Below are 26555 nucleotides of genomic sequence, written 5' to 3' on the forward strand. Positions count from 1 at the left end.
ATTTCATTAACACATAAAAATTGTATATATTTAAGATGTACAACTGATTGGGGTTTTTTTGTTTGTTTGTTTGTTTTTTTACTTTGAGAGAGAGAGAGAGCAGGGGAGGGGCAGAGAGAGAGGGAGACAGAGAATCCCAAGCAGTCTTCATGCTGTCAGTGCAAAGCCCAATGTGGTGCTTGAACTTGAAATCTGAGATCATGACCTGAGCTGAAATCAAGAGTCAGATACTTAACCAACTGAGCTACCCATGCGTCTTCCCAATTGATGTCTTGATATACATATACATTCAATGTGAAATGATTATCACAGTCAAGATAAATAACATGTCCATTACCTCTGTGCAGTTACCATGGTACGTGTGTCTGTGTTAAGAGTAAAGATCTATTCTCTTAGCAAATTATAAGTATACGATACAACTGTTGTCACCACGCTGTAAGTTAGATCTGCACTATTGGTCCTGCATAATTGACACTTTGTACCCCTTGACCAACATCACCCCATTTTCCTCTTTCCTCAGCCTATGAATCTGACTGTTTTAGATTCCACATATAAGTGAGATCATACAATATTTCCTTTTTGGGTCTGCCTTATTTCACTTGGCAAAATGTCCTCCAGGTTGCTTCACAGTGCAAATGTCAGGCTTGCTTTCTTTCTTTCTTTCTTTCTTTCTTTCTTTCTTTCTTTTTGTAAAGACTGAATAATTTCTATTTTATATACACGTAAATTCCATCACACACATATAATTTCCATTATATATATTTTTCATGTTATCTATTTATCCATTATCTATCTATATGACTCTTTATTTATTCATCTATCAAATGACATTTTAGTTTTTTTTCCATATACAAAGTCTTCTTATCTTTTTTTGTTTAAGCTCTGTGATCTGGGACAAATCTCTTACACAACCTGAGCCTCAGTTTCCCATTTGTGAAGTGGGGTAGTAATTCTGTATCTGTCTATGTCACTGGGTTGTTCTGAGGATTAAAGGAAATAATATGAATGTGAAAGTTCCTTGTATACTTACGTTTTTATAATAAACTTGTTTTTATTACCACAACTTAGATGTTCTTATAGTTTATACTTTTTTCCCTGGTTTCTTACGTTTCTTATTCTGCTAATAAAATGATTTTAGGTTCTTGTTCACATGTTTCTTCTATGAAGCCAATATCTATACTAACTTGGTTATTTACTTATAAATATGAAGTTTAATACATTAAATTTTATTAATGTGGGCAGTAAAGAAGAGAGGGCAGAGGAGACAGAGAGAAAAATGATATAGATCAAATGGAAGCAAAAGAATCAGTCCTTTCCTCCATCAAAGTCAGGGACAAGGTGAAGGTCTGGGATGATGACCCAGATTTAGAAATAAGCCTTATTCAGGAAAAAAGTTCCGCAAATGGAGATTAGCTAAAAAAAAGAAGGAAGGGTATGTTAGATATTTATTTTTATCAGCAAGATTTAAAATAATTATCCATTTTGATTCAGATGTATTCTAAATTTTCAGACTAGTATTTGACATCAGAATACAAGGGTTTGAATTGTTAGCTAATTTTCCTGCTTGATCCTTTGATTGTAAATTTTGAAGAGAAGGGGGATGTAATTTGTATTTCTTCACATCACTCTCTAAGCTTGGCAGAGGTCTGATTTCTGGTGGATGGAATGATCAATTTATGGCAAATATTTTCTTTAGAGCGGTGTTCAATGTTCCAAGCATCAGCATCACTATTTTCTTAATTAAAATGTAGGATTATTAGCCTTCTATACATGGAAGCAGTTCATTTATTTCAAGTGTGATGAGGTGAGAGCTAAAATCCTGAACGTGAAAGTCTTGAAAACTGAATGGCATGACTTTGGGAAAATTAATCAAATGGACTTTAGGATAGTATTCAAACAGCCACTATGTTCTTGGAGTTTGCATAATTAAAACTTAGAAATTTATGCCTAGCGTCTAGGCTTTTCCTGCTCAAATGCAGCAAAGCCATCACCCACTCTTGCCAAAGTTGTCATTCTGAGCTTAAATCAAACACGGGCTCTGTTTCAAGTGACTGTGCCCTCCCGGCACGGTTCCATCACGGCTCAGATCTCCACGGCTTGCACTTTGACTGGCTCTGGTGCAGAGAGAGGAAAGTTTACATCTGCATAGCAAGTAGGAAGGTGTCTTTTGATTCCATGTCCAGGGATTGATTAATTCTGTATAATTGCATTGAGGAACTACTGAGAGATCGGCCCCAAGGATGGAGTCTGCATGCATTCTTCTGCCTTCTCTCTGCCTCAGAAACAGGTCACTTTTAACTCGTACACTGTAAAGTTGCTATTAGGTCACCCTTGGTCCAAAGCACAGGTCAACCTGACATGTCACCACTGCTTATGTTGAACAACTGCTCAGAGTGGCTCGTTCATAATTCATGCATCTGAAAAGTGGATTGTCTGTATTTAGTTTGCTGATTTTCAATCCTATTTCTGATATTTTCATGGCAGAACCTAAAAGCCTTACGTTCCATTAGACTATTCCTTATATAAATCACTTTTTCTCTTGCAAATCAGTGTCCTCAAAGGAATTCCTTTTGGTCTAGTAACACTTAAAGTAAATGGACATGATATAGTATATTTTCCCCTGAATTCTATAAAATGCCACCTATGAAAATGTCACCTACTCCCCACCCACATGGCTTCCCTTTCATCTTTCCCAAATCCACATGTTGTTTAGCATAAGAGGTTACCAACCAACACTTGAGTTGATAAGGTGAGGTACATAAGCTTCCTGAATCTACCATTGCTCATAACACTGGAATATCATATACTAAGACTGTACATTCCAAAGTGGGATAATTTTGACTAAACCTATTCCTTTGAAAGCAATTAATCAGAGAGTATTTTTCTTAATTCCCCTTGGCTGTTATTTCTACCTTGCTGCTGAGTTCCCAGGAAATAGACCTTTGAGGTGAGATGATTTTTGTTCAATGAACAGGCTGGTGGTGCTGAATAATTTCAGGTTTCTTTGGACGTTTTGGGATCACCAGATGTTATATGTTTTCAGGTTGTCCTTTGTCTCTAATTGAAGGTCATCCAAACTTTGAAATCTCACGAGGAAATCTAATGGTTTTCTTAAACATAACTAGAAGACATCAGCTCCTGCCAGTTTCATTAGGAAATAAGCTATTATGTTGATCTCCTTACAAAACCTCTGGTTTCTGAGAAGTTTCTCTCCCTGTGGTGCTTTGGAAAGGTCTGCCGCTTGTCAAGAGTGATCAATCTTGATTCCTGAAAAGCTGTGGCTGGAATTCTAATGCCAACATGCCATGAACTGGTTTTCTGCATTAAAAAGTCTAAGTGGATGTCATCTCGACAAAAATGGTAATATAGAGACTTTGTGATTAAATAGATTTTTGATGTTAAGTGGCGATTCATACCATAAACAATTGACAACTCAAAAATGAGAATACAAGCCTCTCGAATTTTAACTTGTTTTAACAAAGGATTTAGTTGAAAACCAAGTACTGGCAAATTCAACATCCTTTTAGAAATTACTTTTGCATGTACTTGGACTCAACCAAATTTTCAACTCTGTATCTCCACTCTGAACCAATTAGAATATTTTGGTAATTGTATGATTAGAAGTATTAGGCTTTCACTGTACATACTGATGTAAAATGAGTAAAAGTTGGATTAAAAATTGGAAGTAAAGAGGGGTGCCTGAGTGGCTCACTTGGTTAGGCATTTGACTCTTGATTTTTGCTCAGGTCATAATCTCATGGTTTGTGAGATTGAGCCTTGCATCAGGCTCTGTGATGACAGTGCAGAGCCTGCTTGAGATTCTCTCTCCCTCTCTCTCTGCCCCTCCCCTGCTCTCTCTCTCTCTCTCTGTCAAGATAAATAAATAAACTTAAAGAAATTAAAGACTAGTTTCAAGATTGTATTACTAGAATTGCAAATATAAGGATAAGGTAAAAAGGCAATTTAATATTCCTTGGTATTATTAGAAATAAGAAAATTGTGGGATAATAATCATTAGCACTAGCAGTATGGTAGGTTTTTTACATGGATTATCTGGCTTACTCCCCAAAGCAGCACCATAATGCAGTTTCCATCATTGTTTCCATATTATAGCAAAAAAATTGAGGTCCAAAGAGTTTAGTAAAGATGCATGGATTCTAGAGCCCATCACTTAACCATGATAATTCTGAATTAAAGAGAAGCATTCCCAGTGACAGGCCTAAAGGGGGAAGGGTGTAGGAAAGTAGGAGGTTATTAATTTTTCACAAGATTTAAAAAAAGAACATGAATCAGAACCACAAAATTTTATAAACAATGGATGCAATATTTCCAAAAGAGTGGAGAATTGAAGGCTTCCCGAGAAGTGCAGTTCTTTATATCGTTTAACTTTTCAGCTTTGCAGAGCAACAGCAAATAACAGTGACCCTAGAAAGAATTCAGTAACCTCTAAGGTGGCCCTAGAAGCCTTTAAAGCACGTTAAAGCACTGATTCAAAGTAATTTTACAGTAGCAAGTATACAAAATGCCTGTGTTTAAATACATCTTGGTTGAGCCTTAATTCACGTTTGGTTTCCAATTAAAGGGCAAGAGTTCAACTTGGTTAGTGTGACCAAGACTGATGATATAAATGTATAGCAACTATTGAGAGTTAAGGACTCACCTTGGCCTTGGTGACTTGTCAGGAGAGCAGCTCAGCTCTAAGAAGCTAGAAGACACAGTATGTAACAAGTCTTTCTAGGGTGTCCAGATATTTCTTCTTTCTACTCTCTAGGCCACGTTTGGGGTTATCTGGGTCAGGCCTTCTTTTTTCCTTTCTAAATTCCATTGTTCTTTGTAGAAATCAGGTGTTACTCTGCCCAATTGTGCTTCCTTTCATTTTTCAGTTTTCTACTCTTGTCTTTACTTATTTTGCAAGATCATGGTCCAGTGTATTAGACAAAGAGAGGGCCTGTTTTCTCTCTGACATGAATCTGTTTCTTTTAGCCCACCATCCCCCCAACACACACACACACACACACACACACACACACACACACTCCTTGGTAAGGTTATTTGGAAGCGGTCTCAGAAAAGATGACTGGCTGCAGCTCTCCATATGCTTAACACCCAGCTGCTCATCACTTTTGTACTAAATAGGAAGAAATCCACTTGTTTTCATACTTACTGGGCTTTCTTGAATATAATATTTATCTTTTAATCTAAACACATACATTCTTTCCAATTTTCTGAATCCTTGGGAAATATTATGAGGGCTTTCACTGAGCAAGATGTTAGGCAGAATGTGGGTAATGGGTTCAAATACAATGAAAATATGTTCAGATAGCATTTATTCTGAACATTAAATATAACATTTTTTGAGTACCTACATGTGTTCATGCACTGAGGAAACACTGACAAAGTAAAGGGCTTAGCTGTGTTACTCAAGACAGAGTATCAGATATAACACACACACACACACACACACACACACACACACACACACAGGGAAGACTCAAAACTCACCTCTGACCTAATTGGGACACTTTACCCATGTGTATTTTGTTAGAGCCAAATGTCTGGCACAACCAGGGAAAATATAAAAATATTTCTACCATCTAAGAGGAAACATTTGTTACTTAATTTTTCTCTTACAATTTTAAAGATTATAAGGGCAGGTATGCCCATGATGAAATTAGCAGATCTGTGTGAGCTCCATGTTCCAGGGACCTGTGACCTAACTTTCTACATTCACAAGAGCTGAGCTCTGCTGAGGCTTGCACTTCCCTGACAAAGACAGAGTATCCCATTCTCACTCCTCGTGACTGTGTACATGTTCCTGACTCCTCATTATGTCAGACCACCCCGAAGCCACAAGCTGGGGCCACCTCTCCTTTGACTCCCAACTGAATGGTCTCTATGGAATCATCTTTCACTGAGTGTGTAAAACCATCCATAGGTGGCACACCTCTTCATATCTGCTTAAAGTCCTTGGAGGGACACCCTCCATTACTATATACCAAGTCATCAATATCATACCATATCACTCCCATTATCATACCATATCATCTATATTATAGATATCATATCATATCATATCATATCGTATCATATCATATCTCATCATTATCATGATCATGATAAGAGAGTCCTATTTAGTACCCAACGCCAGGAAAAATGTTTTTCTTCCCAGGGAATTTTCCTAGAGATAATGAATGCTATAATTATTCTGTTACCCCTTTGCCCTGTCTGCTAGGAAGTTGAGATCTCAGTTTTGCTCAATTACTTTGTGTAATTGTTCTCCTTTCCTCCTCCTTTACTATGTAGTTTTTGTCTTTCATCTTGACAGAATAGTTTTATGTCTTTGTGTTCTTATGTTTTATTGTGACTTTCTTATAAGCTTAAAAATCTTTTTGGAAATAGGTAGATGTCTAAATAAGTTCTTGTCCTTAAAGTTTTTTTTTTAATTTTAAATTTCCATGTTATGTAATTTAATTTAATCTCTCATGTCATTCTCTGAACAGCTTATACCTGTGCCTCTGCTTATTATCTAACGGTTAAATTCTCTAGTTCTATTTCTGAAGTTATGAAAACTTAGAGGGGAGTATATGCCCCATGCAATTTATATCTAACCAACCCATAAGTATTTTGTTATGGGGGGCAGTGGAGGTAGTGGTGGCCAAGGAAAGGTGATAATAATGATGGCTGATGTTACTGAATCCTTTAGCATATTTTGGAGATGGTAATGTGTCCTTTAGCATATTATCAAAGACAAAGTACAGCTATCACTTAGTTGTCAAGATTGGAAAAGTTAAACTTTAGGAAGCAAACTCCTTTTGAAACAAGCCAGAGTCAGTTTTTTTCATGCCTTATCAACAGTCAGCTTCATCCAGAGTGTATGATGCACGAAGCCAGCTGAATTAGCTATAAGACCAATTTAGAAGTTCTGTGTAATGCCTTTGAATACCTTAATGTTGACACTAAACTCATAATTCACAATTTCAGGATATGCTTCTTGTGGGGAAGAGAAGAGGGCAGGGGCAAAACAACAATGTGCAAGTTCAAAGGGGTTGAAGATGCACTTCGGGTATTTGGATTGGCACTCCGGAGCTCGCGGATGCTTGTGATTGCTTATCTGACTTATCTAAACTGCTGACGTCAAAAGAATTAGGCTAGAAATCTTATGATTACAGCTTTTCTTGTGATCTTTTCTGGTATTTCCTGTTTCCTGTCAGGCCAAATATACTTCGAGAGAGGGTTATTTTATGGCATTTCACCGTTTCTGCCTCAGCTAGACCCAGAGGTAGAGGAGGCATGAAGTAAAAATAATTAAGAACAGCAGCAGAAAGCTCTGTCTGCCCCCAACACTCCCACCCCGCAGCCACTGACGTTTCTAACATCAAAAAATGTTTCTGTAATGGTTCAGAGTAGGGTCTTATTTTTAATGGAATAAGGTCTATTGTTCATTAAAAAGAAGAAGCCACTTCCATTGTATTTCTGTTACCTTATTTGGGTGGTAATAAGCAGGCGGGCTGTGAATGGCATAATGCAGGCAGCTAAGAAGGCTTTTGAGAGGACAGGAGATAGCTTCAGAGCAAAAAGGAGGAAAACTGGCCACCAAGGCCTATACGCTTCTTTTGGGAATACAAACACCTTATAGAATCAGGAAAAATAACAGTGGCTGCAGATGAGCTTTATAAAATCTTGCCTAAATGTTGCTAAATCTTCCATGTGCTTTCTGAGCTAACACTATGTTTGCAAAGAAAGCTTGAGAGGGGTTAATCCTCAATGGTTCATGGGCAAACGTACCACCGACCCACGCTTTCAATGGCCACATGCACTGGCCCTGTCTGGCCCACCCTCCTGCACTCTATCTCCAGGCAACCATGCAGAAAGAAACATAACTATTATATAGGATCACAGTAACATTTCACTTATAATGGCTATAGCAACCAGCAGCTACCATGTCTATTTATTTCATATATAACTTACTTTAACCTCACAATCCTGTTTAAATTCTTACATCTGGTATTCTTTTCTGGTGGGCAACTACCCTTTTAGTACAATGCAGCACGTTAGATGGGAAATTCACAACCAGAGCTTGGGACTTGTCCAGAACAATTTATAATTCAAGTCTGGGAACAAGAAAAACATGTGTGTTCACATACACGCATGCATTTATGGGTGCACACGTACTTCTTGCTTGTGTAAGATGGATACCACACATATAACACAATCATAGAGACGTTAGTGCTTTGGAGTGAAAAGGACAGAAAATGAGATTTAGAGAGGTTATCATGGAGAGAGGCATTTTTGGAGTTTGACCATGGCAGGCAGCATGGCTGAATCAATAGCATGGCTGGGCATTGAGGGACCTAGAATTGGCTCCAAGTATGGTGTGTAACCTCTCTGGGGCTCTCAGTTTTCTCATCAAAAAACAAAACAAAACAAAACAAAACAAAACAAAACAAAACAAAACAAAAAAACTGCAGTGGTTTAACTAGATGAACTTAGAGGCACTTTCCTTTATAAAATTCAAAGACGTCTCCATTTTTCCTCTTATAATTTGTCAATGGTTCTACAAAAGTGAAAGTTTCTTGTCCATATGCAACCCAGTCCCATTAATTCTCTTTGTTTCCCACTAGTTTTTACTTTAAACATCATACTAAGTTAATTCTATTAACCTCCATTTCTCAATCGTTTCTTATGCTTTTCTGCCTTTGTACTTACATTCACGTTAATTCTTTCACCAAGAAGGTCATTTTGTCATATCTGTTGAGATATTAATGATCTTAGAGACATAGCTGTAAGCTATGTCCACACTAAGCCTTCCTGGGTCCCTCTAGAGAAGGGTGAGTTAACATGGAGTCCTCTGGGGTATCTATCACACTAGGTTTGTGTTTGAGTATGTGGTTTTATCTAACTCACTACATTATAAACTATATAAAAATTACACTTTTCTTAGACATTTTCTCATCCATCCTGTGGCACCTAGCCTTGAACTAATTGCTTAAAAAACATGGCAACCTGAAGACAGAAGAAATACGACTTGGCAAAGTAGGAGGGACAGGCTGTCGTGAAACTGTGAAGATCAGTTGTGTCAGGTCTTGAATTTGTGGAAGTGAGGATCATAGCTGGAATGGGAGGTCTGGATGGAAGAACACGTGGAATACACCTCCTTCAGGACAGGTTGGTACCAAGTGGCAAAGCGCTTTAACTGGTTGGTTTATATATTATTTCTTGTAGTTCTGTGTAAAATACTATAGCACTTGGGAAAGTTGGTCTGTAAGTTAAAGGGAAAGTATTCAACATCTCAAAATTCTTGATATTTACTAAATATGGCCAATGAACACCAAGTTGATGGTTGGGAATACATTAGTATCTTTACCTCAAGTCTAACTCTCCACCAGCCACTGTTGGTAGGGCAATCCTTCTAAAATGTAAAATTTATCATGTCACTTCCCACTAAAATCATTTGAAGCCTTCTCGTACCTGGAGGATATACTCCTTAGAAAGATAGATGAGGTCTTTGGTAATATGGCCCCAGACTACCTCCCTATGAATAAGCAGTCTTTGTCCTTCCTCAGTGTTTCCACAGAGTATTATTCCTACTGTATCTTGAGACATATGCCTTTCTACCTTGATATCAGTGAGTTGTTTATACGTCTGTCTCATCTAACAGGTCATAACTTCTTTTTCTTCTGCTTTCGTCCCAGGCACATAACATAATGCTATGCACTGAGTAGACACTCAAACCATAATTATTCAATCAAATTGCTTTGCAAGAAAAACATAGAAATTTGATTTATTTCCCTTTCTGAATATCTTGAATAAATAACCAGTAAATAGAGGTCTCAATTTCTTCTGAGTTAGGAATAAGTCCTTATTCAATTGTGACTTCTTGCATGGTAGAAGATGCTAAATATTTGGATATCACATTAAAACACCATTTTCTATTCTGTGACCTCCTAGGGTGTTTCTCATTATTTTTGGAGGGTGGAGGCATTCAAAAAATTTTTTTTCAAAACAAAAATTTTTTAGTTCAATTTTATCTATTCACATTCTACAGTGCGTTTATCACCAAATCAAACAATAGGGCATTTAGGACTAAAGGGGGTAGAAATTGCTTTAGAGTTGATGAATCTGATGAGTTCACAGTTCTTGATTTTATATACCTATTTAACTGACAAGGAAATCTTTTCTTTTGTTCTACTGTAGAATGATACATTGAACCAAGACAAGCAACGTGGAACTCAACTAATATTCAAAGGAGAAACTAAGGGCAAAAAGATAGGTGTACATAAACCTTGAATGACTTATAGACAGAAGAACAGGGAGGGAGGTAGCTGGTTCTTCATATCAGCTACCATGGAAAAGGTAATAATGACTCCTGTTACAGAGCTAGAAGAAAACAGTGCTGTTTTCCCTGTTACAGCGCTGGCAGCCTTATTCCTCATCACCCTCACTTCTCCTGGCATCTCCCATCCCTCCCATCCTTCTCTCTAGGAGCCAGAGTGCAGAGAAAGGAGAATACCTCTTAGAAATTTCCAATGAGCACATTTAAGCAATGAAAATGTATCAGACCTGACCAGAATACAATGCACTGTATGTTTATGATTGCAATTCAAATTTGTATTAGACATAAAACTTCAGCTTTTGATGTGGAAACCAACTAGAAAGGTGTCACTTGTTCCCATCCTGTTTCATGTATTACAGTCATTCAGTTGAACTTTTCAGCATCGAAGTCCTGAGATTGGTTGCTGAAATGCATGTGTATATTTTAACCGAAAGAGAAAGAGGTAATAGGGTAGAATAACTGGGTCCAGCATGTGCATAGGAATGTAACTAAAATAAATACTATTGAATATGCAATACTCAAGTACGGGCCCAGCACATGGTAGCTCAATCCGTGTGTAACGGAGATAGTGGGTTTTTTTGTTTTTGTTTGTTTAATGTTTTTTATTTATTTTTGAGAACGAGTCACACAGTACTAGTGGTGGAGGGGCAGAGAGAGGGGGAGATGCAAAATCTGAAGCATGGTCCCTGCTCTGAGCTCTCAGCACAGAGCCTGACATGGGGCTCGAACTCACAAACTGCTAGATCATGACCTGAGCTGAAGTCGGATGCTCAACCAGCTGAGCCACCCAGGTGCCGCTGGAGATAGTGTTTTTTGAAGAGGGAGTCAAGATTCATCATTGACCCTCAGAGTGAGAAGGGTTTTTGTGTTTGTTTGCTTTCCTTTGTTGTTGTTGTTTGGTTTGTTGGTTTTTGTGTGAGCTTGCAGCAGAACAATACACTTGAAAACTGGTCTTTGTGGAAAGATAAAGGGACTCTCTACATTCTCTCATTAGATCCCATTGTCATTGAAAGGCTGGCAGATATGGTTTCTTGCCACTTCCACACTAGAGGCTCTCTCTGGGGAAGGAGAATATGGCACAAAGTAAGGCCATCTACTCCTGACAGCCTGGAGAATTATGGGGAAGAGAGTCAAAGACAGAACCCAGTGGTCAGATGAACATGCCTTGGCTCCCCAGTCTCAGGCTGGCATTTTGCATTTTGTGCAGTAGGCACATTCAGATAGGTGTGCGTGGGCCCAAGGCACACGATCACCCAGAACCACCTTGGAGAAAAGCAAGGGGCAGGGGAAATATTTATCCAAAAGAAGTAATTTAGTCTGGAGAAGATTGACCTCCACCATGATAATGAGTAAATACAAATTTTTTTATCCCATTCAGGTGGGCTAAAGAGGAAGATTTGATTAGTTGAAGAGAAACAGGCTGTATTTTACTGCACATTTCAGTGTGGACATTTGAGATCTCTGCTACAGTTGTCTTCAACAGTGACTGTTTTCATTTCTATATGTTTTTGTTTACACTTCTACTTGGATCCAGTTTCTTTGTAGTGATCTCACTTCACTTCCTTCTTGTTGGTACTCCATGGTTGTCTCCTTACTTGTCTCTTTCTCTTCTCTTTCTAACTTTTTTTTTTTCAACAAAAGCTATCAACTTTTTTCAATGAATTTTTGACACAGATCCTCTGAACAAATATCTCTTTCAGTTTCCAGAAGTTGTCATCAAGGTTATCTATATTTGTGTGAGATATTTGGGTGCCATCCAAAAGAGATGCAGAAATAAGTAAGAAAAGAGTCTTGTGCTTTGGTTTTAATTCTAGAAGGAAGGAAAATCTGAGGATGTTCTAATTATTGCACTAAATGTGTCTCAATGCCCTTGGTTGTTTAATTTTCCTTATGAATGCTTTAACTAAAGATTTACATTTACTTTAGCACATTTATTACATTTCTCATTACATTACATTTACTTACATTTATTTTTGTTTGATCTCTCTATTGACCTTGATTTTATTTTACAATTTTCTGGTTTTCCACCTTTCGATTTCTACTATCAAGTACATGCAACTGCTACTCAATCTCTTTTGAAAAATTTGTCCCTTTTTCTCTAGGGATTTTATTTTTCTGTAATCAGCCTGGCCCCTTGGACTCACTTTTAAGGCCACACACAACTAAACCTTGCTTTGTCTTGTCGACTCTGCCTTCCAATTGCACACAAGGCCTACTTTTAAGTTTTATCTTGTTACTAATGGTAAGGGCCATGACCTAAAGGCTCTTCTTTAGTCTTCCCTCAGCACGTGTGTGAGAGCTGAGGGAATAACAAAATGCTCAGGACAGGGGTGTGGTTTATAATCTATAACATATCATGCCAAGCAGATTTTTTAGGTGAGAAGAAGTATTCTGAAGAAAGACTCTGTCATAATGTTGTAGTTCAAGGAATTTAAGACAAACGGAAAGATACAAAGCTCACCTCTTGGGTGGTCTTTTAGCGTTTTAGAGATTGAAGTCAATTCTCAAGAGAAATTTATGGAAAGACAGGGAAAAAATAGAAAAAGAAACAATGATGTCTACACTGTATACAGATCTAGGCTAGGACACTGTATTAAATCACAAGTACTTTGTGTTCTGCCTCCTCTTTTTGATAGGGTGATATATACCTACCACATACTATGAGGTGTATTGATAATTGAAGAGTGAGAAAAATCAGGTAGTAGAAAAGACCACACTCTTCTTTACATTGTTTCTGTGAGTGAAAAAAATAACTTGGAGATTTTGGTCTTTTTACAATAAAGCTTCTAATGTTTTCCTTTTAGAAATTAGTAAGATGCCAAAGTCAATGCTCTGCTGTTCAGTTAACCAGACTTGTTTAAAAAAAAAAAAAAAAGAAAGAAGAAAGAAAGAAAGAAAGAAAGAAAGAAAGAAAGAAAGGAAGAAAGAAAGAAAAGGAAAAAAGAAACTGTTTCCAGGCAAAGAGCAGAGGACGTGGGAATAACATCCTCCATTCAGCTCCAACCCCTCAAAAGCTCATTTGTAGGACTGGGTAAACACACACCTTCCGCATTCTATTTTTGAAATTACGTTGAGGAATATACAGACTGTTATCTGTAAAAAAAGCAACTTTTCAAACTTTAGTTGATATAAAATGTTCCAAAATGCCTGAACAGAGTAATTATTTTTAAAGTATATAAAAGCATTCACAATTTATATGCATTTGCTCTAAAATTTTATAATTATCAGTGCATTTCAACTTCCCTATATGAATATAGAACTGTCTCATATTAGTTTTGTACATAGTTTATAGCTTTTTAATAGTTGGGGAATCCACTGTCATGTATTCTTTTCTTTTATTTTAAAAGCTATAATGATTAATCCTGATCCTCTACCAGAATATAAACTTAAAAATGATTCCATTAAAAGGAATAACTAAATTCATATTTGAGTAATCTTTGCCTAGAAAAAAATGTTCATTCATGCATTTAATGGCAAATTGTAAGCTATTTTGTTCCTTCTGATAATTTCCTTTTTTTTACTTATCAAAGTGTATTGAGTGGCTAATGTGTGAAAGATGTTAGGAAGAACACAAAGAAAATAGAATGTTCTTCAGATTGTCAAAAAGCTGAGAAGCCAGGAGGGAAGGAAGAAAATGTACATTAATTATGACAAAGTGATTTGTTTGTGAAAGAAATACAGAGAAAGTTCGGTGAGACTTCAAAAGAGAAAGACACACACTCCTTCGGTAACCTCAGGAAGGCTTTGTGCAGGGAATGGTATATGAGTGGGGTCTTAAGGAATGGCAAAAGTTGGGGGCATGGAGGGAAGTCAACAATGGACAGAAAGCCAGGATGTAGCTATGGCATGCTTGTCCTGTCTGGGTCGGATGCAAGTGCTTATGGGGCAATAATGACAAATAAGATGGGAAAAGTGAGCTAGTTCCAGACTGTGGAGAGCTTTAAATGCAGGATAAAAGTATTTGGATTTTCTCTGCAGACAATAGAGTATCACTGAAGGATTCTGAAGAAGGGCAAGACATATTCTGATTTTTCTTTTGATGTTACTGATCTAAATCACACAGTAGAAAGAAGAGGGGTAGAGAACGGCAGTCAGTTAAGCGTCCAACTTTGGCTCAGGTCATGATCTTGCAGTTCATGAGTTTGAGTCCCGCAATGGGCTGTCTGATCTGATCACAGTCTGATCTCAAAGCAAAGCCGTTCCCCACTCACGTTTTCTCTCTCCCCCTCTCTCAAAAATAAATAAAACATAAAAAAAAAAAAGAAGGGTAGAGAGAGTACTAGAGTTAGGAGCTACTGCAAGAGGATAAACAAAACATGAAGTTTGGCCAAGGGCCATGGAACTAAATAGAAAGCAGGTGATGAGCATGAGGTATTGTTGAGAAAATAGCAATAATACCAATAATTATAACAGTTAACATCTACTGAGAATGTAGTAGAGCTTAGGCTCTTTTCTAGGCTTTTTTTTTTTTTTTTTTGGTATTATCTCATTTAGTCTTCACCTTTTGTGAAGGTGTTATCAGTATTCCCTTTTTATAGAAGAGGCAACTGAGGCACAGAGAGGTGAAATAATTTGCCCAGGTTCACACAGTTTGAGTGAGAGAGGTAAGACTTAAAAATTTGAAAATCTCAGCACTGCACCAATAGTCTGGTACTACTAATTTGTATTATGGACTTAGAACCAACTGGAACTGGGCAGTTAGAACAGTTTTGAAAAAGGGTTTCTGCAGAGGTCATGTCATTTATAAAAATAAGGAAGTCATGTGAAGGACAAGATTTAGTGAAAGTAAGATGCTGTCTTCCAGTTTTTGCTCAATTTTGCATTCTGATTTAAGAACAGATTAGGGGTGCCTGGGTGGCTCAGTCGGCCAAGCATTCAACTCTTGATTTTGGCTCAGGTCATGTTCCCAGGGTCGTGGAATGGAGCCCTACACGGGGCTCTGCACTTAGCGTGGAGCCTACTTGAGATTCTCTTTCTCTCCCTCTACTCCTCTCCCTCCCACTCACACACTCTTTCTCTAAAATAAATAAATAAATAAAAACAGATTCAAGTGTCAACGATTATTACCCAGTTTAGCTACAGATTGAGTGCAAACTAATGCACAAGTCGTTGTTTTAGAAAAATGGTATGAATTAATGTCACGTTATCTACTATTAAGACTCATTGATACTTTGATCAAAGCAATTTGTCCTGCTTTGAATGAGATCATTAATACTGATGAGTGATTGAAAATGTGTTTGAATTTTAACAAATGATTTTGAATTTCACCACTTTTATTGCCAATACTTGGAGTTGACAGAAAGGTTTAAACCAATGAATGCTTGTTTTCACATAGATGCTGTAGATAGAACTCCCGTTCACCAATTTATAATTGTTCTTCTCTTGATAAGGATTTGATTCTTCCCTGAGTCCCTGGAGCTTAGCACAGTCCCTGGCATACATTAAACATTCAATAAATGCTCCTTGACTTATAATCATAATAATGTTCAATCTTCAGTATATTTATATTATGCTTGATACTTGAGGTACTTTAAAATAGTACTTTGAATGTCAATTTGAATTGTAGCGTTCTGGAATCAAAGAATTCTTTTGGAGATTTTTTCCTCTAAGGTGGTTTAATTTTTAGAGCGAAGTATAAAGCAAATTTCTGATATTTTATTCTCCTGGAAAGGCTTGGAAAGTTACAATGGCATGGGGAAAATATATATACATATTTTTTTTTAGGGAGTTAGGTATTTTTATATTTTTCTGATACCAAAGGCTATTGAAATGAGAACAAGCTTAATAAATAAGTAAATAATGTAAAATTTAGACCAGAGACACCAAAAGAAAGGTAAATTCTGTGGCTATAGAATTTGTAGTTATTTGGTTGAATTCCAAAATAAAATTATTTATTCAACTGAGAACAAGCTCTGTTAGGAGATGTCTAGCTTTAGGTTGCTGCCGAGAATCACAATTAGACTAATATTTGCACTTACTGCATTTGAGAAACTGCCTATTTATTTCCTGCCCTTCTTCTCCTTCCCCAGAACCCCCTCCTGGGCATGCTACCACCACCATGCTTTAAAGCTTACTTTTTTTTTTTTTTGATGATAGATGGGGAATCTTCCCCTGGGCCTTCCCAGCACTTGAAGCTTGGATCTAAAACTAAAGCCCTCAAAATAGTAGAAAAATGTAAAGGCACAATTGTCTGGCTTATTTTGCATGGTAATATAATTTTTCTGGTTTGACCAAGATTTGTATTATATCATGAGTTCCTATGTTTGTACCTCTACATATAATCAATAAAACAATGTCTTAGTTAACTTTAAATAACCTAGCGTGTGCCTGACTTGTGTCAGTTTTGTGGACTACAGCTGGGTGATGGAGATCCTGTTCTGGTTCTAACACAGGGTCAGTATGTGACCCCAGACAAGTTATTTAGTCTCTAATCCACTCTTCACCTCTTTGGATTAACTAGATAATTAGACCATCTTTTGTTTCATAAAGGGAAAACAATGTGAGTATTAAGCAAATTAAACAGTTGGATATGATCCAATGAACTGAGTTGGTGCTCCAACTTTGGGCACGCTGATCACTTCCAGAGCTCTCTCCAGAGCAAACAGTGCCTCCACCAAAGCCCAGATGCACAACATGTGAAGATGACGAGCCCCACTTCTTCCTGTCATCCCCCATTCCCTCCTCCAGCCTATCGCTATGACAGTCACTGTTAGTCTCCAGCCAACACCCATCTGAAGCTGGAAGGAAGATGTTCATACATGTAACCTCCTCTCTCGCACGTCCTTGCTCCCTTCAGGGGACACTGTTCCGTTCTGTCGTCCATCACTCACAATTTAGTGAAGCTCATCTTAAAGCCTCTCATGAATACATATTTATGCATTTATTTTCCCACAAATTCTTTTGCTGTCTGCCTTTATTACCTAAGCAAAATCTCAGAACACTTTTCCATTATACTTGTGAGAAACCAAGTCCCAGTCTTGTGTGAGATGTATGAACGAAAATAAGGATGCCCCTCCCTAAAGAAAAGAAGAGCTGGAGACTTTAAGGTTACATTCAACTTACTAAAAAACAGTGATATCCACATCTAAAGTCTTGAAGACTATTGGTTCTATTTGGAACTTCTGCAATTTCATGGTTTTTAAAACATGTAAACCTATGTATCAGTTACCACAAGCAGTGAAAATATACATAGAATGTTTTAGCTTTCAGTTTTCTTGTGTGTGGTTATAGCATGGCAAATATATTGTGTGATACAAATGTAACATCTATACAGGTACAGATAGCAGAGAGGAGGAAACAAACGACTGTGGGGGAAGATGCCCGGGCATGGGGGTGGAGAGCAGGAAAGCCCTTACAAAGAAAGGGATGCTTGAAGTGGACTTTGTGGTTTGAATTAAAATTTATTTATTTATTTATTTATTTTTTATTTTACTAAAAATTTTTTTTAATCTTTTTTAAAACATTTATTGTTGAGAGAGGGACAGAGCATGAGCGGGGGAGGGGCAGAGGGAGAAGGAGACACAGAATCCAAAGCAGTTCCAGGCTCTGAGCTGTCAGCACAGAGCCCAATGTGGGGCTCAACCCCACGAACTGTGAGATCATGACCTGAGCTGAAATCGGATGCTTAACCAACTGAGCCACCCTGGTGCCCTGTTTTATTTATTTTTATTTTTATTTTTTAAAAATTTTATTTATTTATTTATTTATTTATTTTGAGAGCGAGCGAGAGAGAGAGAGAGAGAGAATCTCAAGCAGGTTCTGTGTCAGCTCGGAGCCTGATATGGGGTTGGATCCCACAAACTGTAAGATCACGTCAGATGCTTAACCGACTGAGCCACGCAGGCGCCCCTGAATTAAAGCATTTTTAGTTGGCTAAGTCAAAGAAAGACATTCCAAGCACTAGGCAAAGCTCAGAGATAGGGCACCACTTGACGCATTTTGAGGAACAGGAAGTTGTTAGCACTGTCAAAATATGAATTGTGTGAGAGTTCTGAGGCAAGGGTCAGATGAGAGAGAGAGAGCGAGGTTGAGAGAGAGAGAGATAGTGAGAGAGAGAGATCATTATACGTCTTGGTGTTTTTTTGACAAGCTTTCTACCATAAAACCAGTACACTAACTGAATACAGCCTAAACCCTGTCTTTCTAAAAATGGAAACGCGCCAGATTTTTGGAACTATTCTTCAAGCGTTCCTGAGACCCTCACTGTCACGCTGTTCTGGGTGGAATGGCACAGAACACCTGATTCAGGGAGGAGCTTCAGCATCAGGGACAGGACGGGAGGAAGTAGGAGACAATTTGGAAAGTGAAGCAACTTGTCTTTGGGGCCGCACCACATGGCTCAGGCTGCATACGTGGATGACAAGTTCTCATGCCCATGACAGGAAGGGAGAGCCCCTCATCTCCTTGAGAATGCCAGGGCAGGGAGGGAAGAAGAAGAGGCAGACCTCCTTGGAGAAGGTATCCTGCAAACAGGACAAAGGGGACAGCAGACCAGGGAACAGCCTGTCCGGGAGCCAAAGTGGCTGCTGAGAGATTCCACTGCGAGTGAGGCAGTGGTCCAGGGATAAATTAAGACTCCTCTAGTCAGCTTTGCAACGTCCTGAAAAATGTTCCTTTTAAGTGAGAGTCACAGAAGTTCTATTTTCTGTCTGTAGTACTGCTTTTTTCAAGAATTAACCCCCCCACTCACCTATAGTAAAAATAACAACATAAACCTATCCCCAACACGTGCTAACGGCTGTTGTATTAGGTAACTTTATCAAAAGCGCAATTTGAAATATGAATTTTAATCACTTAATTTACTGAAACAAACCAAGAGTGGTAACAGTTGAAGTGTCACAGTGAAGGTGTCTGTCCAGGTGGGTTTTTCCATCTGTCTTGTACGACTCCCATGAAATACGGATGGCTTTGGCATTACCTCATTTCTTCTGACCAAGACCCGTTTCCCTGGGCATTCATCTCCAATTTGCCACATAAACCTCAGTCTCACTGGTTTTCTTCTCATCCCTAAGTACTCATGTTTACTAGAGACCAACACTATTTTTCCCCTTCCTTTCAAGTCTTTTTTTTTTTTTTTTTTGGTCCAGAACATTATTTTGTAATGATATTCTTTTTAGATCATTAGGCAACTTAAAAAAGTTTCTACATAAATTGTTAAAAATCAGATCAGCTGCATTTTGACTTCTTAGTCCCTTTCCGTGTAGGAAGAGAGGTAATTTTTGGTCTTTCCCGTCTAGGCTCCTACTTCTCACCACCAACGGTATGTCAGGATTCCGTTGCATAGGGCTAGCCAAGACTTCAAATGCATAAACACACGCTCGTATTTGTTCTTCTAAAGTGAACCACCACTTTCCAAATAGCTACCAACACATTCCCCAAAGGAAGAGAGCACCCTGCGACCAGTTACGTTTCTTAGTTTACGGTTTTATCAGAGCCTCTTGGGATCCTTCGCAGGGATCCTAGCTGTCCTGGTGGTTGTGGTGCCGGCTGTCAGAAAGGTTCTCCACAACTGTCCTAAACACAGCACATTCTTATAACATGACAAAGTCCCTATGAGTCATCATTTCCACATTTGTGAGGGAGTTGATTTTTCCTGGTATCAATGGGGGAATCTGTATTATTGATTGTCACCTCCAAAGGGGAAATCGAGGCAAGGAAGTTTGCCAACTTTCCCAGGACATGCAAAGCTTCCAGACCACTCAGTCTTGGGAACACGATACATGCCGTAGCTCCATAGTTAAAGATCGGGAAACGTATTTTACTTTATAAAAAGCGTTACAAAAAGCAGCCCAGGAAGAATATCGTCTGGGAGAGAATTCTGACTTGCCAATAAGGAATTGCAGGGGCAGGATCGCCAGTAAAGAACATCTAATTCCACCTCCACCTTCTTTTGGGGGGACTGAAGTTCAGGAAATTTCGCTTGTTTAAGCCGCGGGGCAAGCAAGTGTGAGCGGAGCCCAGAGCCCAGGTTACTGGATCCCCAGTCTGTTAATGCTCCTCCTACCACATCCTTCTTAATTTTAAAGATGCCTTCCTACGATGGAGCAGACATTCATTAATCCCAGCCCTCGAACCCCGTGCTGCAAGTGGTCTTCCTTCCTTCTCCCGTCTTTCTGGCTCGGGCTCTGCACGGCAGGGACCCAAAGCAATCGGACTTGGCCCTGTTACCTCTCGCACCTCACCATTTACCTGCGAAGCTGTGGAGAGCATCTTCGTTCTCCAGAACGCCTCTCTGCTTGGTCGCCTGCAGCTCACTTTTGGATTTCCAGACCAGCTTTACCATCCTGAGCATCTCGGGCAAGTCCCAGGGCAGCGGCCCCTGCTGGCACCCCGGCCGGCCGCCCGCGGAGGAGGGCAGCACGCCTTCCGGGGCCGTCCACCTCCTGCCCAGCTCTGCCGAGTGGAAGTAGCGCTCGAGGACAGGCATTCTGCCCCGTCCCCCCGCGGAGCAGCTGGGGCCGCCGCGGCCGCCGCCGCCGCCAGACGGGAGAGTCTTCCCAGGCAGGGGAAGGCGAAGCCCCGGGAAATCTCCTCCAGCTCCGGAAAGGCAAGCCTCCTCCAGCCTGGCACAGCCTCCCTGTCGCTCAGGCGCTCGCAAACACTGACGACGCGGCGACTCACTTGCCCAGGTTTCTCGCCGGTGAGAAGTGCCACCGCGCTCGCTCCTTGGAGACGAGCGCACTTTCCCCCCACCCAGCTCTCCCGGGCACTGGCGGCACCGCGCTTAATTAATCCCAGGCCGCCGCTGGGACGGCTGCTGGGGGGAAAGCCATCGAGGCTCTAGCGTTTGCCTGTCCTCTTCCGATTCATTTGTTCCCCGTTCTCCTCTGGTGCTTGTCAAAGTTTGTCAAGTGGCTTGTCTCCAGGCCAAGAAGCGGGGCTCCCCCTTTGCCAGCTTCTCCGAGGGCTCCTCCAGAGGCCGGTCGGTTATCTGAAGGTGTCAGGTGAAGAGTGCGCCCCCCCCCCCCCCTTCCTTGCAGGAAGCCTAGAAGCTTCCCTGGCTCTAGCCCCGCAAGTCCCAAGGAGCTCTCGGAAAACGGGAAGTTGAGCACTGGCAGAACCGATTTGCAGCTGCTGCTCTCTGGAAGGTCTGGCGGGGGGCCACCTTGTCTGTCCACCGCGTCTGCACTGGGATGGGGTTAGGCTGAAGGCTCTGGGATGGATCCTCACCCCACAGTTCACACACTCCCTTCCCCCACACCCCTCCCCCTCGCTGTCACTGGGTTCTCAGCAAACCTAACTGGGTTTTGGCCTATTGGTCAAATCCCTTCGTAACCTCAGCCGCCCTTCAGCTGGAAGGGAAATAACATTGAATCACATCCCAAAGCTAACTCTGAAAGAAGTGAATTAGGGAAGCACCAAGATCCTCACGCGATCGTGCAGTGGGGTTGCGTAGTCTGGATAGGTACCCTGGGCTTGTTAAAACCCCCTTGCAAAGAAAACTGTAATCATTTTAAAGGCTATTCATGGGGGGGGGGGGGGGGGGCGGTGGGGGGGGGCGTACGAGGCACTGGAAAGAAAGGAGAGAGTGTTGAAGATCCACTTTCCAGAGACAGAGCGCTGTGGACTTGATATTTGGGTCGCTAACTGCTGTGCCCCCACCTGTGAGGGGTTCAGCTGAGGACAGTCCTGGGCCAGGCGCAAGCCGGGTCCCACGGCTCAGGTGGAGAAGCCAGCCCTGCAAGTCAGAACCACACAACAGAAGGGGGTGCCCCCTGTAGCTTATATGAAAAGCCCCAGACATAAATGAAAGTGGGGTGGTATTGTGTTGGGCACTTTTGTCAGCAAATTGGGTTTGTAGGAACAATTTGAAGTTGAACATTCACGTGGCAGGCTCCTGTTTTCTTGGCGGCCATCACAACAAGCCCATCTTTTTCTCCTCTTCACATCTCTGCCATTGCAAAGGGCTTTATTTTGCTTGGCATTTTGTTTTGCTGATGTACAATCTGTTGCTCCTTTCTACATTCCTTGCGGGGCATGTTTATCACACAGTCATTTGATGTTTCTTCGGGGGAGAGAAGAGGAGACTTCGGGGAAAGGAAAAAGACTGTTGTAAGGTGTGTTTTATTTTCATTGCCCTCACGTCATTTTTTACAATGTGAAACCAGCAAAGGCTACTGTAATTTTGTTGTTGTTATTATTCCTCTAAATCTAGGGTTAATAAGTTTAGTTTTCCACACTGAGTTAAATGGCTTTTCTCTTTTTCTGGATGGAAAAATACACTGGTAAACCTACTTTCTTTCCTACTAGGTGAGGAAGCATCAACATCTTTGAGGGTATAAAATAACAATAAAAGACATTGAAGACACAGCTGCTTGTGAATTTCATTATTGAAATATTAATCAGACAGCTCTTCCTATAACATCTACATATTCACTTAGCCCAATTTGGGAAAAATCAGTGTTCCACTTATGAGAAAGATGAGCCTTTTTTTAAAAAATAAAGTTTATTTATTTATTTTGAGACAGAGAGAGAGAGAGAGAGAGAGCGAGAGCGAGCACATGAGTGGGGTAGGGACAGAAAGAGAGGGAGAGAGAATTCCAAGCAGGCTCCATGCTGACACAGTGCAGAGCCAGACTCAGGGCTCGAACTCACGAACTGTGAGATCATGACCTGAGCCGAAATCAAGAGTCAGATGCTCAAATGACTCAGCCACCCAGAAGCCCCTAACTTCCCTCTTTGTTAAGAGGTAAAGGGACTTAAGAATCAGTGTGATGCTTCCATCATGTTTGACAGCCCTTCCAGCTCTTATGCTTGTATCACACCTAGGCATCAAAGCTCTCTAGATTTGAAATGATTTTATTTAAAAAGCACATGTAGGCTGTTGCACTCTATGAGCATATTTCCTGAATAACGTCTTAAACTCACTCCTCAGTCACAAACTTCCTTGACATAACAACTGAAGAGTTTCCTAAGTGTTTGACTATTTTTATTTTTGTTCAGTTATTTTGCAATAGTACTTAGCATCAGGATATCCTGACCCTTGGAACAAAGGGGTTAAGAACAAAGAAAACAAATATATGATATAATATGTCACATACACTAATGCATTAAGAATACAACTTTTCGTGGAACATTTCTTTCAGAATGACATTTTTAAAAATCCAAGCATATAAATTTCCACTGTGTTCTTTGTATTGTTTCCTTGTAACAAGTTGTTTCCTTGTAAAAAATATCTTAGAGAAGTTACAAAATGTTGGATCATTGGACATGAATACTTCCTAGTGGAGATGAGTTAGGGCCAAGCAAGTAGCATCTCAAATTTTCCTTCCCAAGAAGGAGTCTACTTTGTTTGAAGATTTGAAAATTGAAAAGTTTGCAGAATTAAAAAAAAAATTCTCCCCAATATGGGATTATCTTCATCCCAGGGTAGAAGTGCAAAAATACCACAAGAAAGGTCATTCTCATGGTATTTCTGTCTCACATAGAAACAGGAAGTACAGGAAATCTTGCGGGAAAGCTTGGCTCAGGAGATTTTTGGCTCAACTACAGGCTCAAGAGGTTGGGATAAACTGACAAGATGCTAGTACTCAGACTAAAATTATTATGCCACACATATTCTTTAACAGGTGGTTTTGTTACATTTCATAGGCTGTGATATTTTCTGTCCTTCAGATAGTTGCGTTAGAAGAGCATGCCTGTAAACCTATGATTTTAAGTTTCCTCCGTGGGCATCATTCACCTTGAGTTTGTACCTGCAGCCAGAAGTTTGGATCACTGGGGATGGGGTCAAGGGGCTGGTGATGAGGTTCTGTACCCAGAGGAGTCATGGAGAAAAGAGGTCTCATCTATGTGACTTGTGAGGATTCTTACAAATCTTAATATCTGCAGTTAATGTGCTACATATAGGACATTTTAAACTTTCAAAATAACCTCATTTTTAATTCAGGCATTGTGAGCCAACCTAACTTTCCATTAAAAGGAAAATAGGGTAGTTCTTTTCGTGTGCAAAAGAAATGTAATGAGAACTAACCAAGTCAAAAAATCCTCGTTCCAATGGATACCTAATTCTACCAAAAATACTTTGCTATGTGTTTGCAGCCATAAAGGAAAGAATTGGTAACCACAGTACTAACGGATATAGCCAAGAACAAAGATTCAAAGACCTAATGATTTAGAACCTGGATTATTTTGAAGAATTTCTATCGTTCTGGGGGCTATGTTAAACTCTTACAGACTTGTGGGTGTTCTAGTCATTAAGCAGGTAAGTATTATGTGTGATTTTAAAAAGAAAATATTAATAATATTAAATATTTCTAAATCTTTTCAGAAATGAATTTTTTAATGGAAACTTGGAAATATGTGTTTATTTCAATTTTTATAATTTGGAATCTATCTGTAGATTCTCACAAAACTTCATTTTAATTGAAATCTCATTCACGGATAGTTTGGTAATGCTTCATACGCTTATTAACCCCCATTCTGCTTCTATCTTTAAAGAAAAATTTCAAACTATTGAGGGAGTTTATTAATTTTGTCCTGGCCTTTCCTCTCCATCAGTTTAAATACAAATGTGTAAATACACACACATACACACACACACACACACACACACACACACACACACACACACGACCACCCTGGTTTCACAAATGCAATTCAAATGAAATTCAAAATGAGCAAGGAAGGAAAAACAGGTCTTTCAACTTTGTTTAATGTTGTCTAAGTAGAAGAAGCTCAAACAATTTACAGTGTCCTTCGAAAGAAAGAGAAATGTAATAACTTTGACCTTAACTAATCTCAAGGAATGATGCCAACAAATAGGGGAAGGGACTTGGTCTGCAGATAAGGAGCACATCAGGGAGCACACATCTCTACTGTCCCATGGAAAGGGAGGACAGTGGACAGTGCAAAATGAGGAACGACGAGGTGGGAAAAGTAGATTCACGGTTTGATTTCACAACAAGTATTTAAACTACAGTCAAGTCTTCCCTTATTCACTCTGCAAATGTGTATTAACAGTGAAAGCTCAAGCAGAAGGCAGAACCTTTTGCCCAACCCTTTTCAGGGACCCTAACCTGCCTGGCTTCCCCACCTCAGGTTCTGGTTTTCATTTTGAGTTACCGCTTCTTCCATTTCTTTGCTTTGCACATTTAAAGAGAAAAACCAGGGTTTTAACTGGAACTAGCATGAGATATCTATCTTGGCTCTCAGACATCTTAACTAATGCTAAGTATACTGTCTCTGACAACCCACAACAAACGAGTCCAATAACACAGGGGTTGAGAACAAAATGGCAGGAACACTTGATTTTCGCCACTTTGCTCCTCCTCCCTGCTGTTGAAAAACCATACATTGACACTGTTGCATAGTAAAAACAAAAACAAAACAAAAACCTGAAACAAACAAACAACCCCCCCCACCCCGTTATTCTCTCCATTACCAAACATTTGATGCTTTACTGTGTGACAAGGCATCCTCTGGCTGAAACCTTTCTAGGATTTCAGAACTTATTTCCGATTGTAGAAGATTGTAAGTGGAGTAAACTTTTTATAATTTCATATTCAGGTGTGCCAGCTTCTGAAGAAATAGCTACAACAACGAAATCTCCAAAGCAGCTCTCTGAGACTACTTAGGGTTACAAAAAGTATGTTTCGATCTCAGCTCACCACTGAACTTTGCCTCAAACTTAGTGACATCTCCATAAATGGGTTTGATGGCAATAACCACATTACCCGTCACATTGGGATCTTGTAAAAATAAAAGAAGAGTAACCTCTGAGTTAATTTAAAGCCATAATGAGCTATAAATGTTTTAAAGGATTATTTCTAAACTATAAGAAGTCATAATTGACAATTTACCTAAACTCAGATTTTGGCTATGTTTTCCTGGGGTCTATTAGAAAGCTGAAAAAGTCAATCCCCCAACCCTTGAAGTAGGTCCTACTTTGGAAATTTGTGTTCCCCAAGAGGATGCAGGAGCAGAGGAAATCAAAGGCAAGGGTATTAGAGTACTGGGAGAGGTGGTGACGGATTTAATGGTACAAAAGTGGGGTAAAGTAGGTAAAATGTTTTGACATTGACAGGTGAATGAGAGTAGATAAAGGAGAGAATATGAGTTAAAAAAAGTGTTTCAATAGGATAAATATTTATTATAACCGCCCTTTGGAGTTGTGAGAACAGCTCATGACTCATACCTAGGATGTCAGCTTGCATGATTTGCACCATCATTATTATTTAGTGCTCTGGTTAGTACTGTATAGATTCCTTTGATTGGGAATTCC

At 39.6% G+C, this 26555-nt stretch overlaps 1 protein-coding gene across 4 annotated transcripts in view; it reads right to left on the bottom strand.

Annotated features, from left to right (window-relative positions):
• PDE7B (phosphodiesterase 7B) overlaps positions 1 to 26555 on the bottom strand; it is a 576923-nt gene that overhangs the window by 118606 nt on the left and 431762 nt on the right. Inside the window, exon 1 of one of the 4 annotated variants that reach the window (XM_019420497.2) lies at positions 20522 to 21050. The exons of the other annotated variants lie outside the window; for them this stretch is intronic. Within the exon in view, the coding sequence (XP_019276042.2) occupies positions 20522 to 20759 (238 nt within the window). The 5' untranslated portion in view covers positions 20760 to 21050. Of the gene's footprint in view, positions 1 to 20521; positions 21051 to 26555 lie in introns of those variants that run through there. 4 annotated transcript variants of the gene reach the window in all.

This window comes from Panthera pardus, unplaced genomic scaffold, assembly GCF_024362965.1.
Source record: "Panthera pardus isolate Hobbes unplaced genomic scaffold, ASM2436296v1 HiC_scaffold_17, whole genome shotgun sequence".
Lineage (NCBI taxonomy): Eukaryota > Metazoa > Chordata > Mammalia > Carnivora > Felidae > Panthera > Panthera pardus.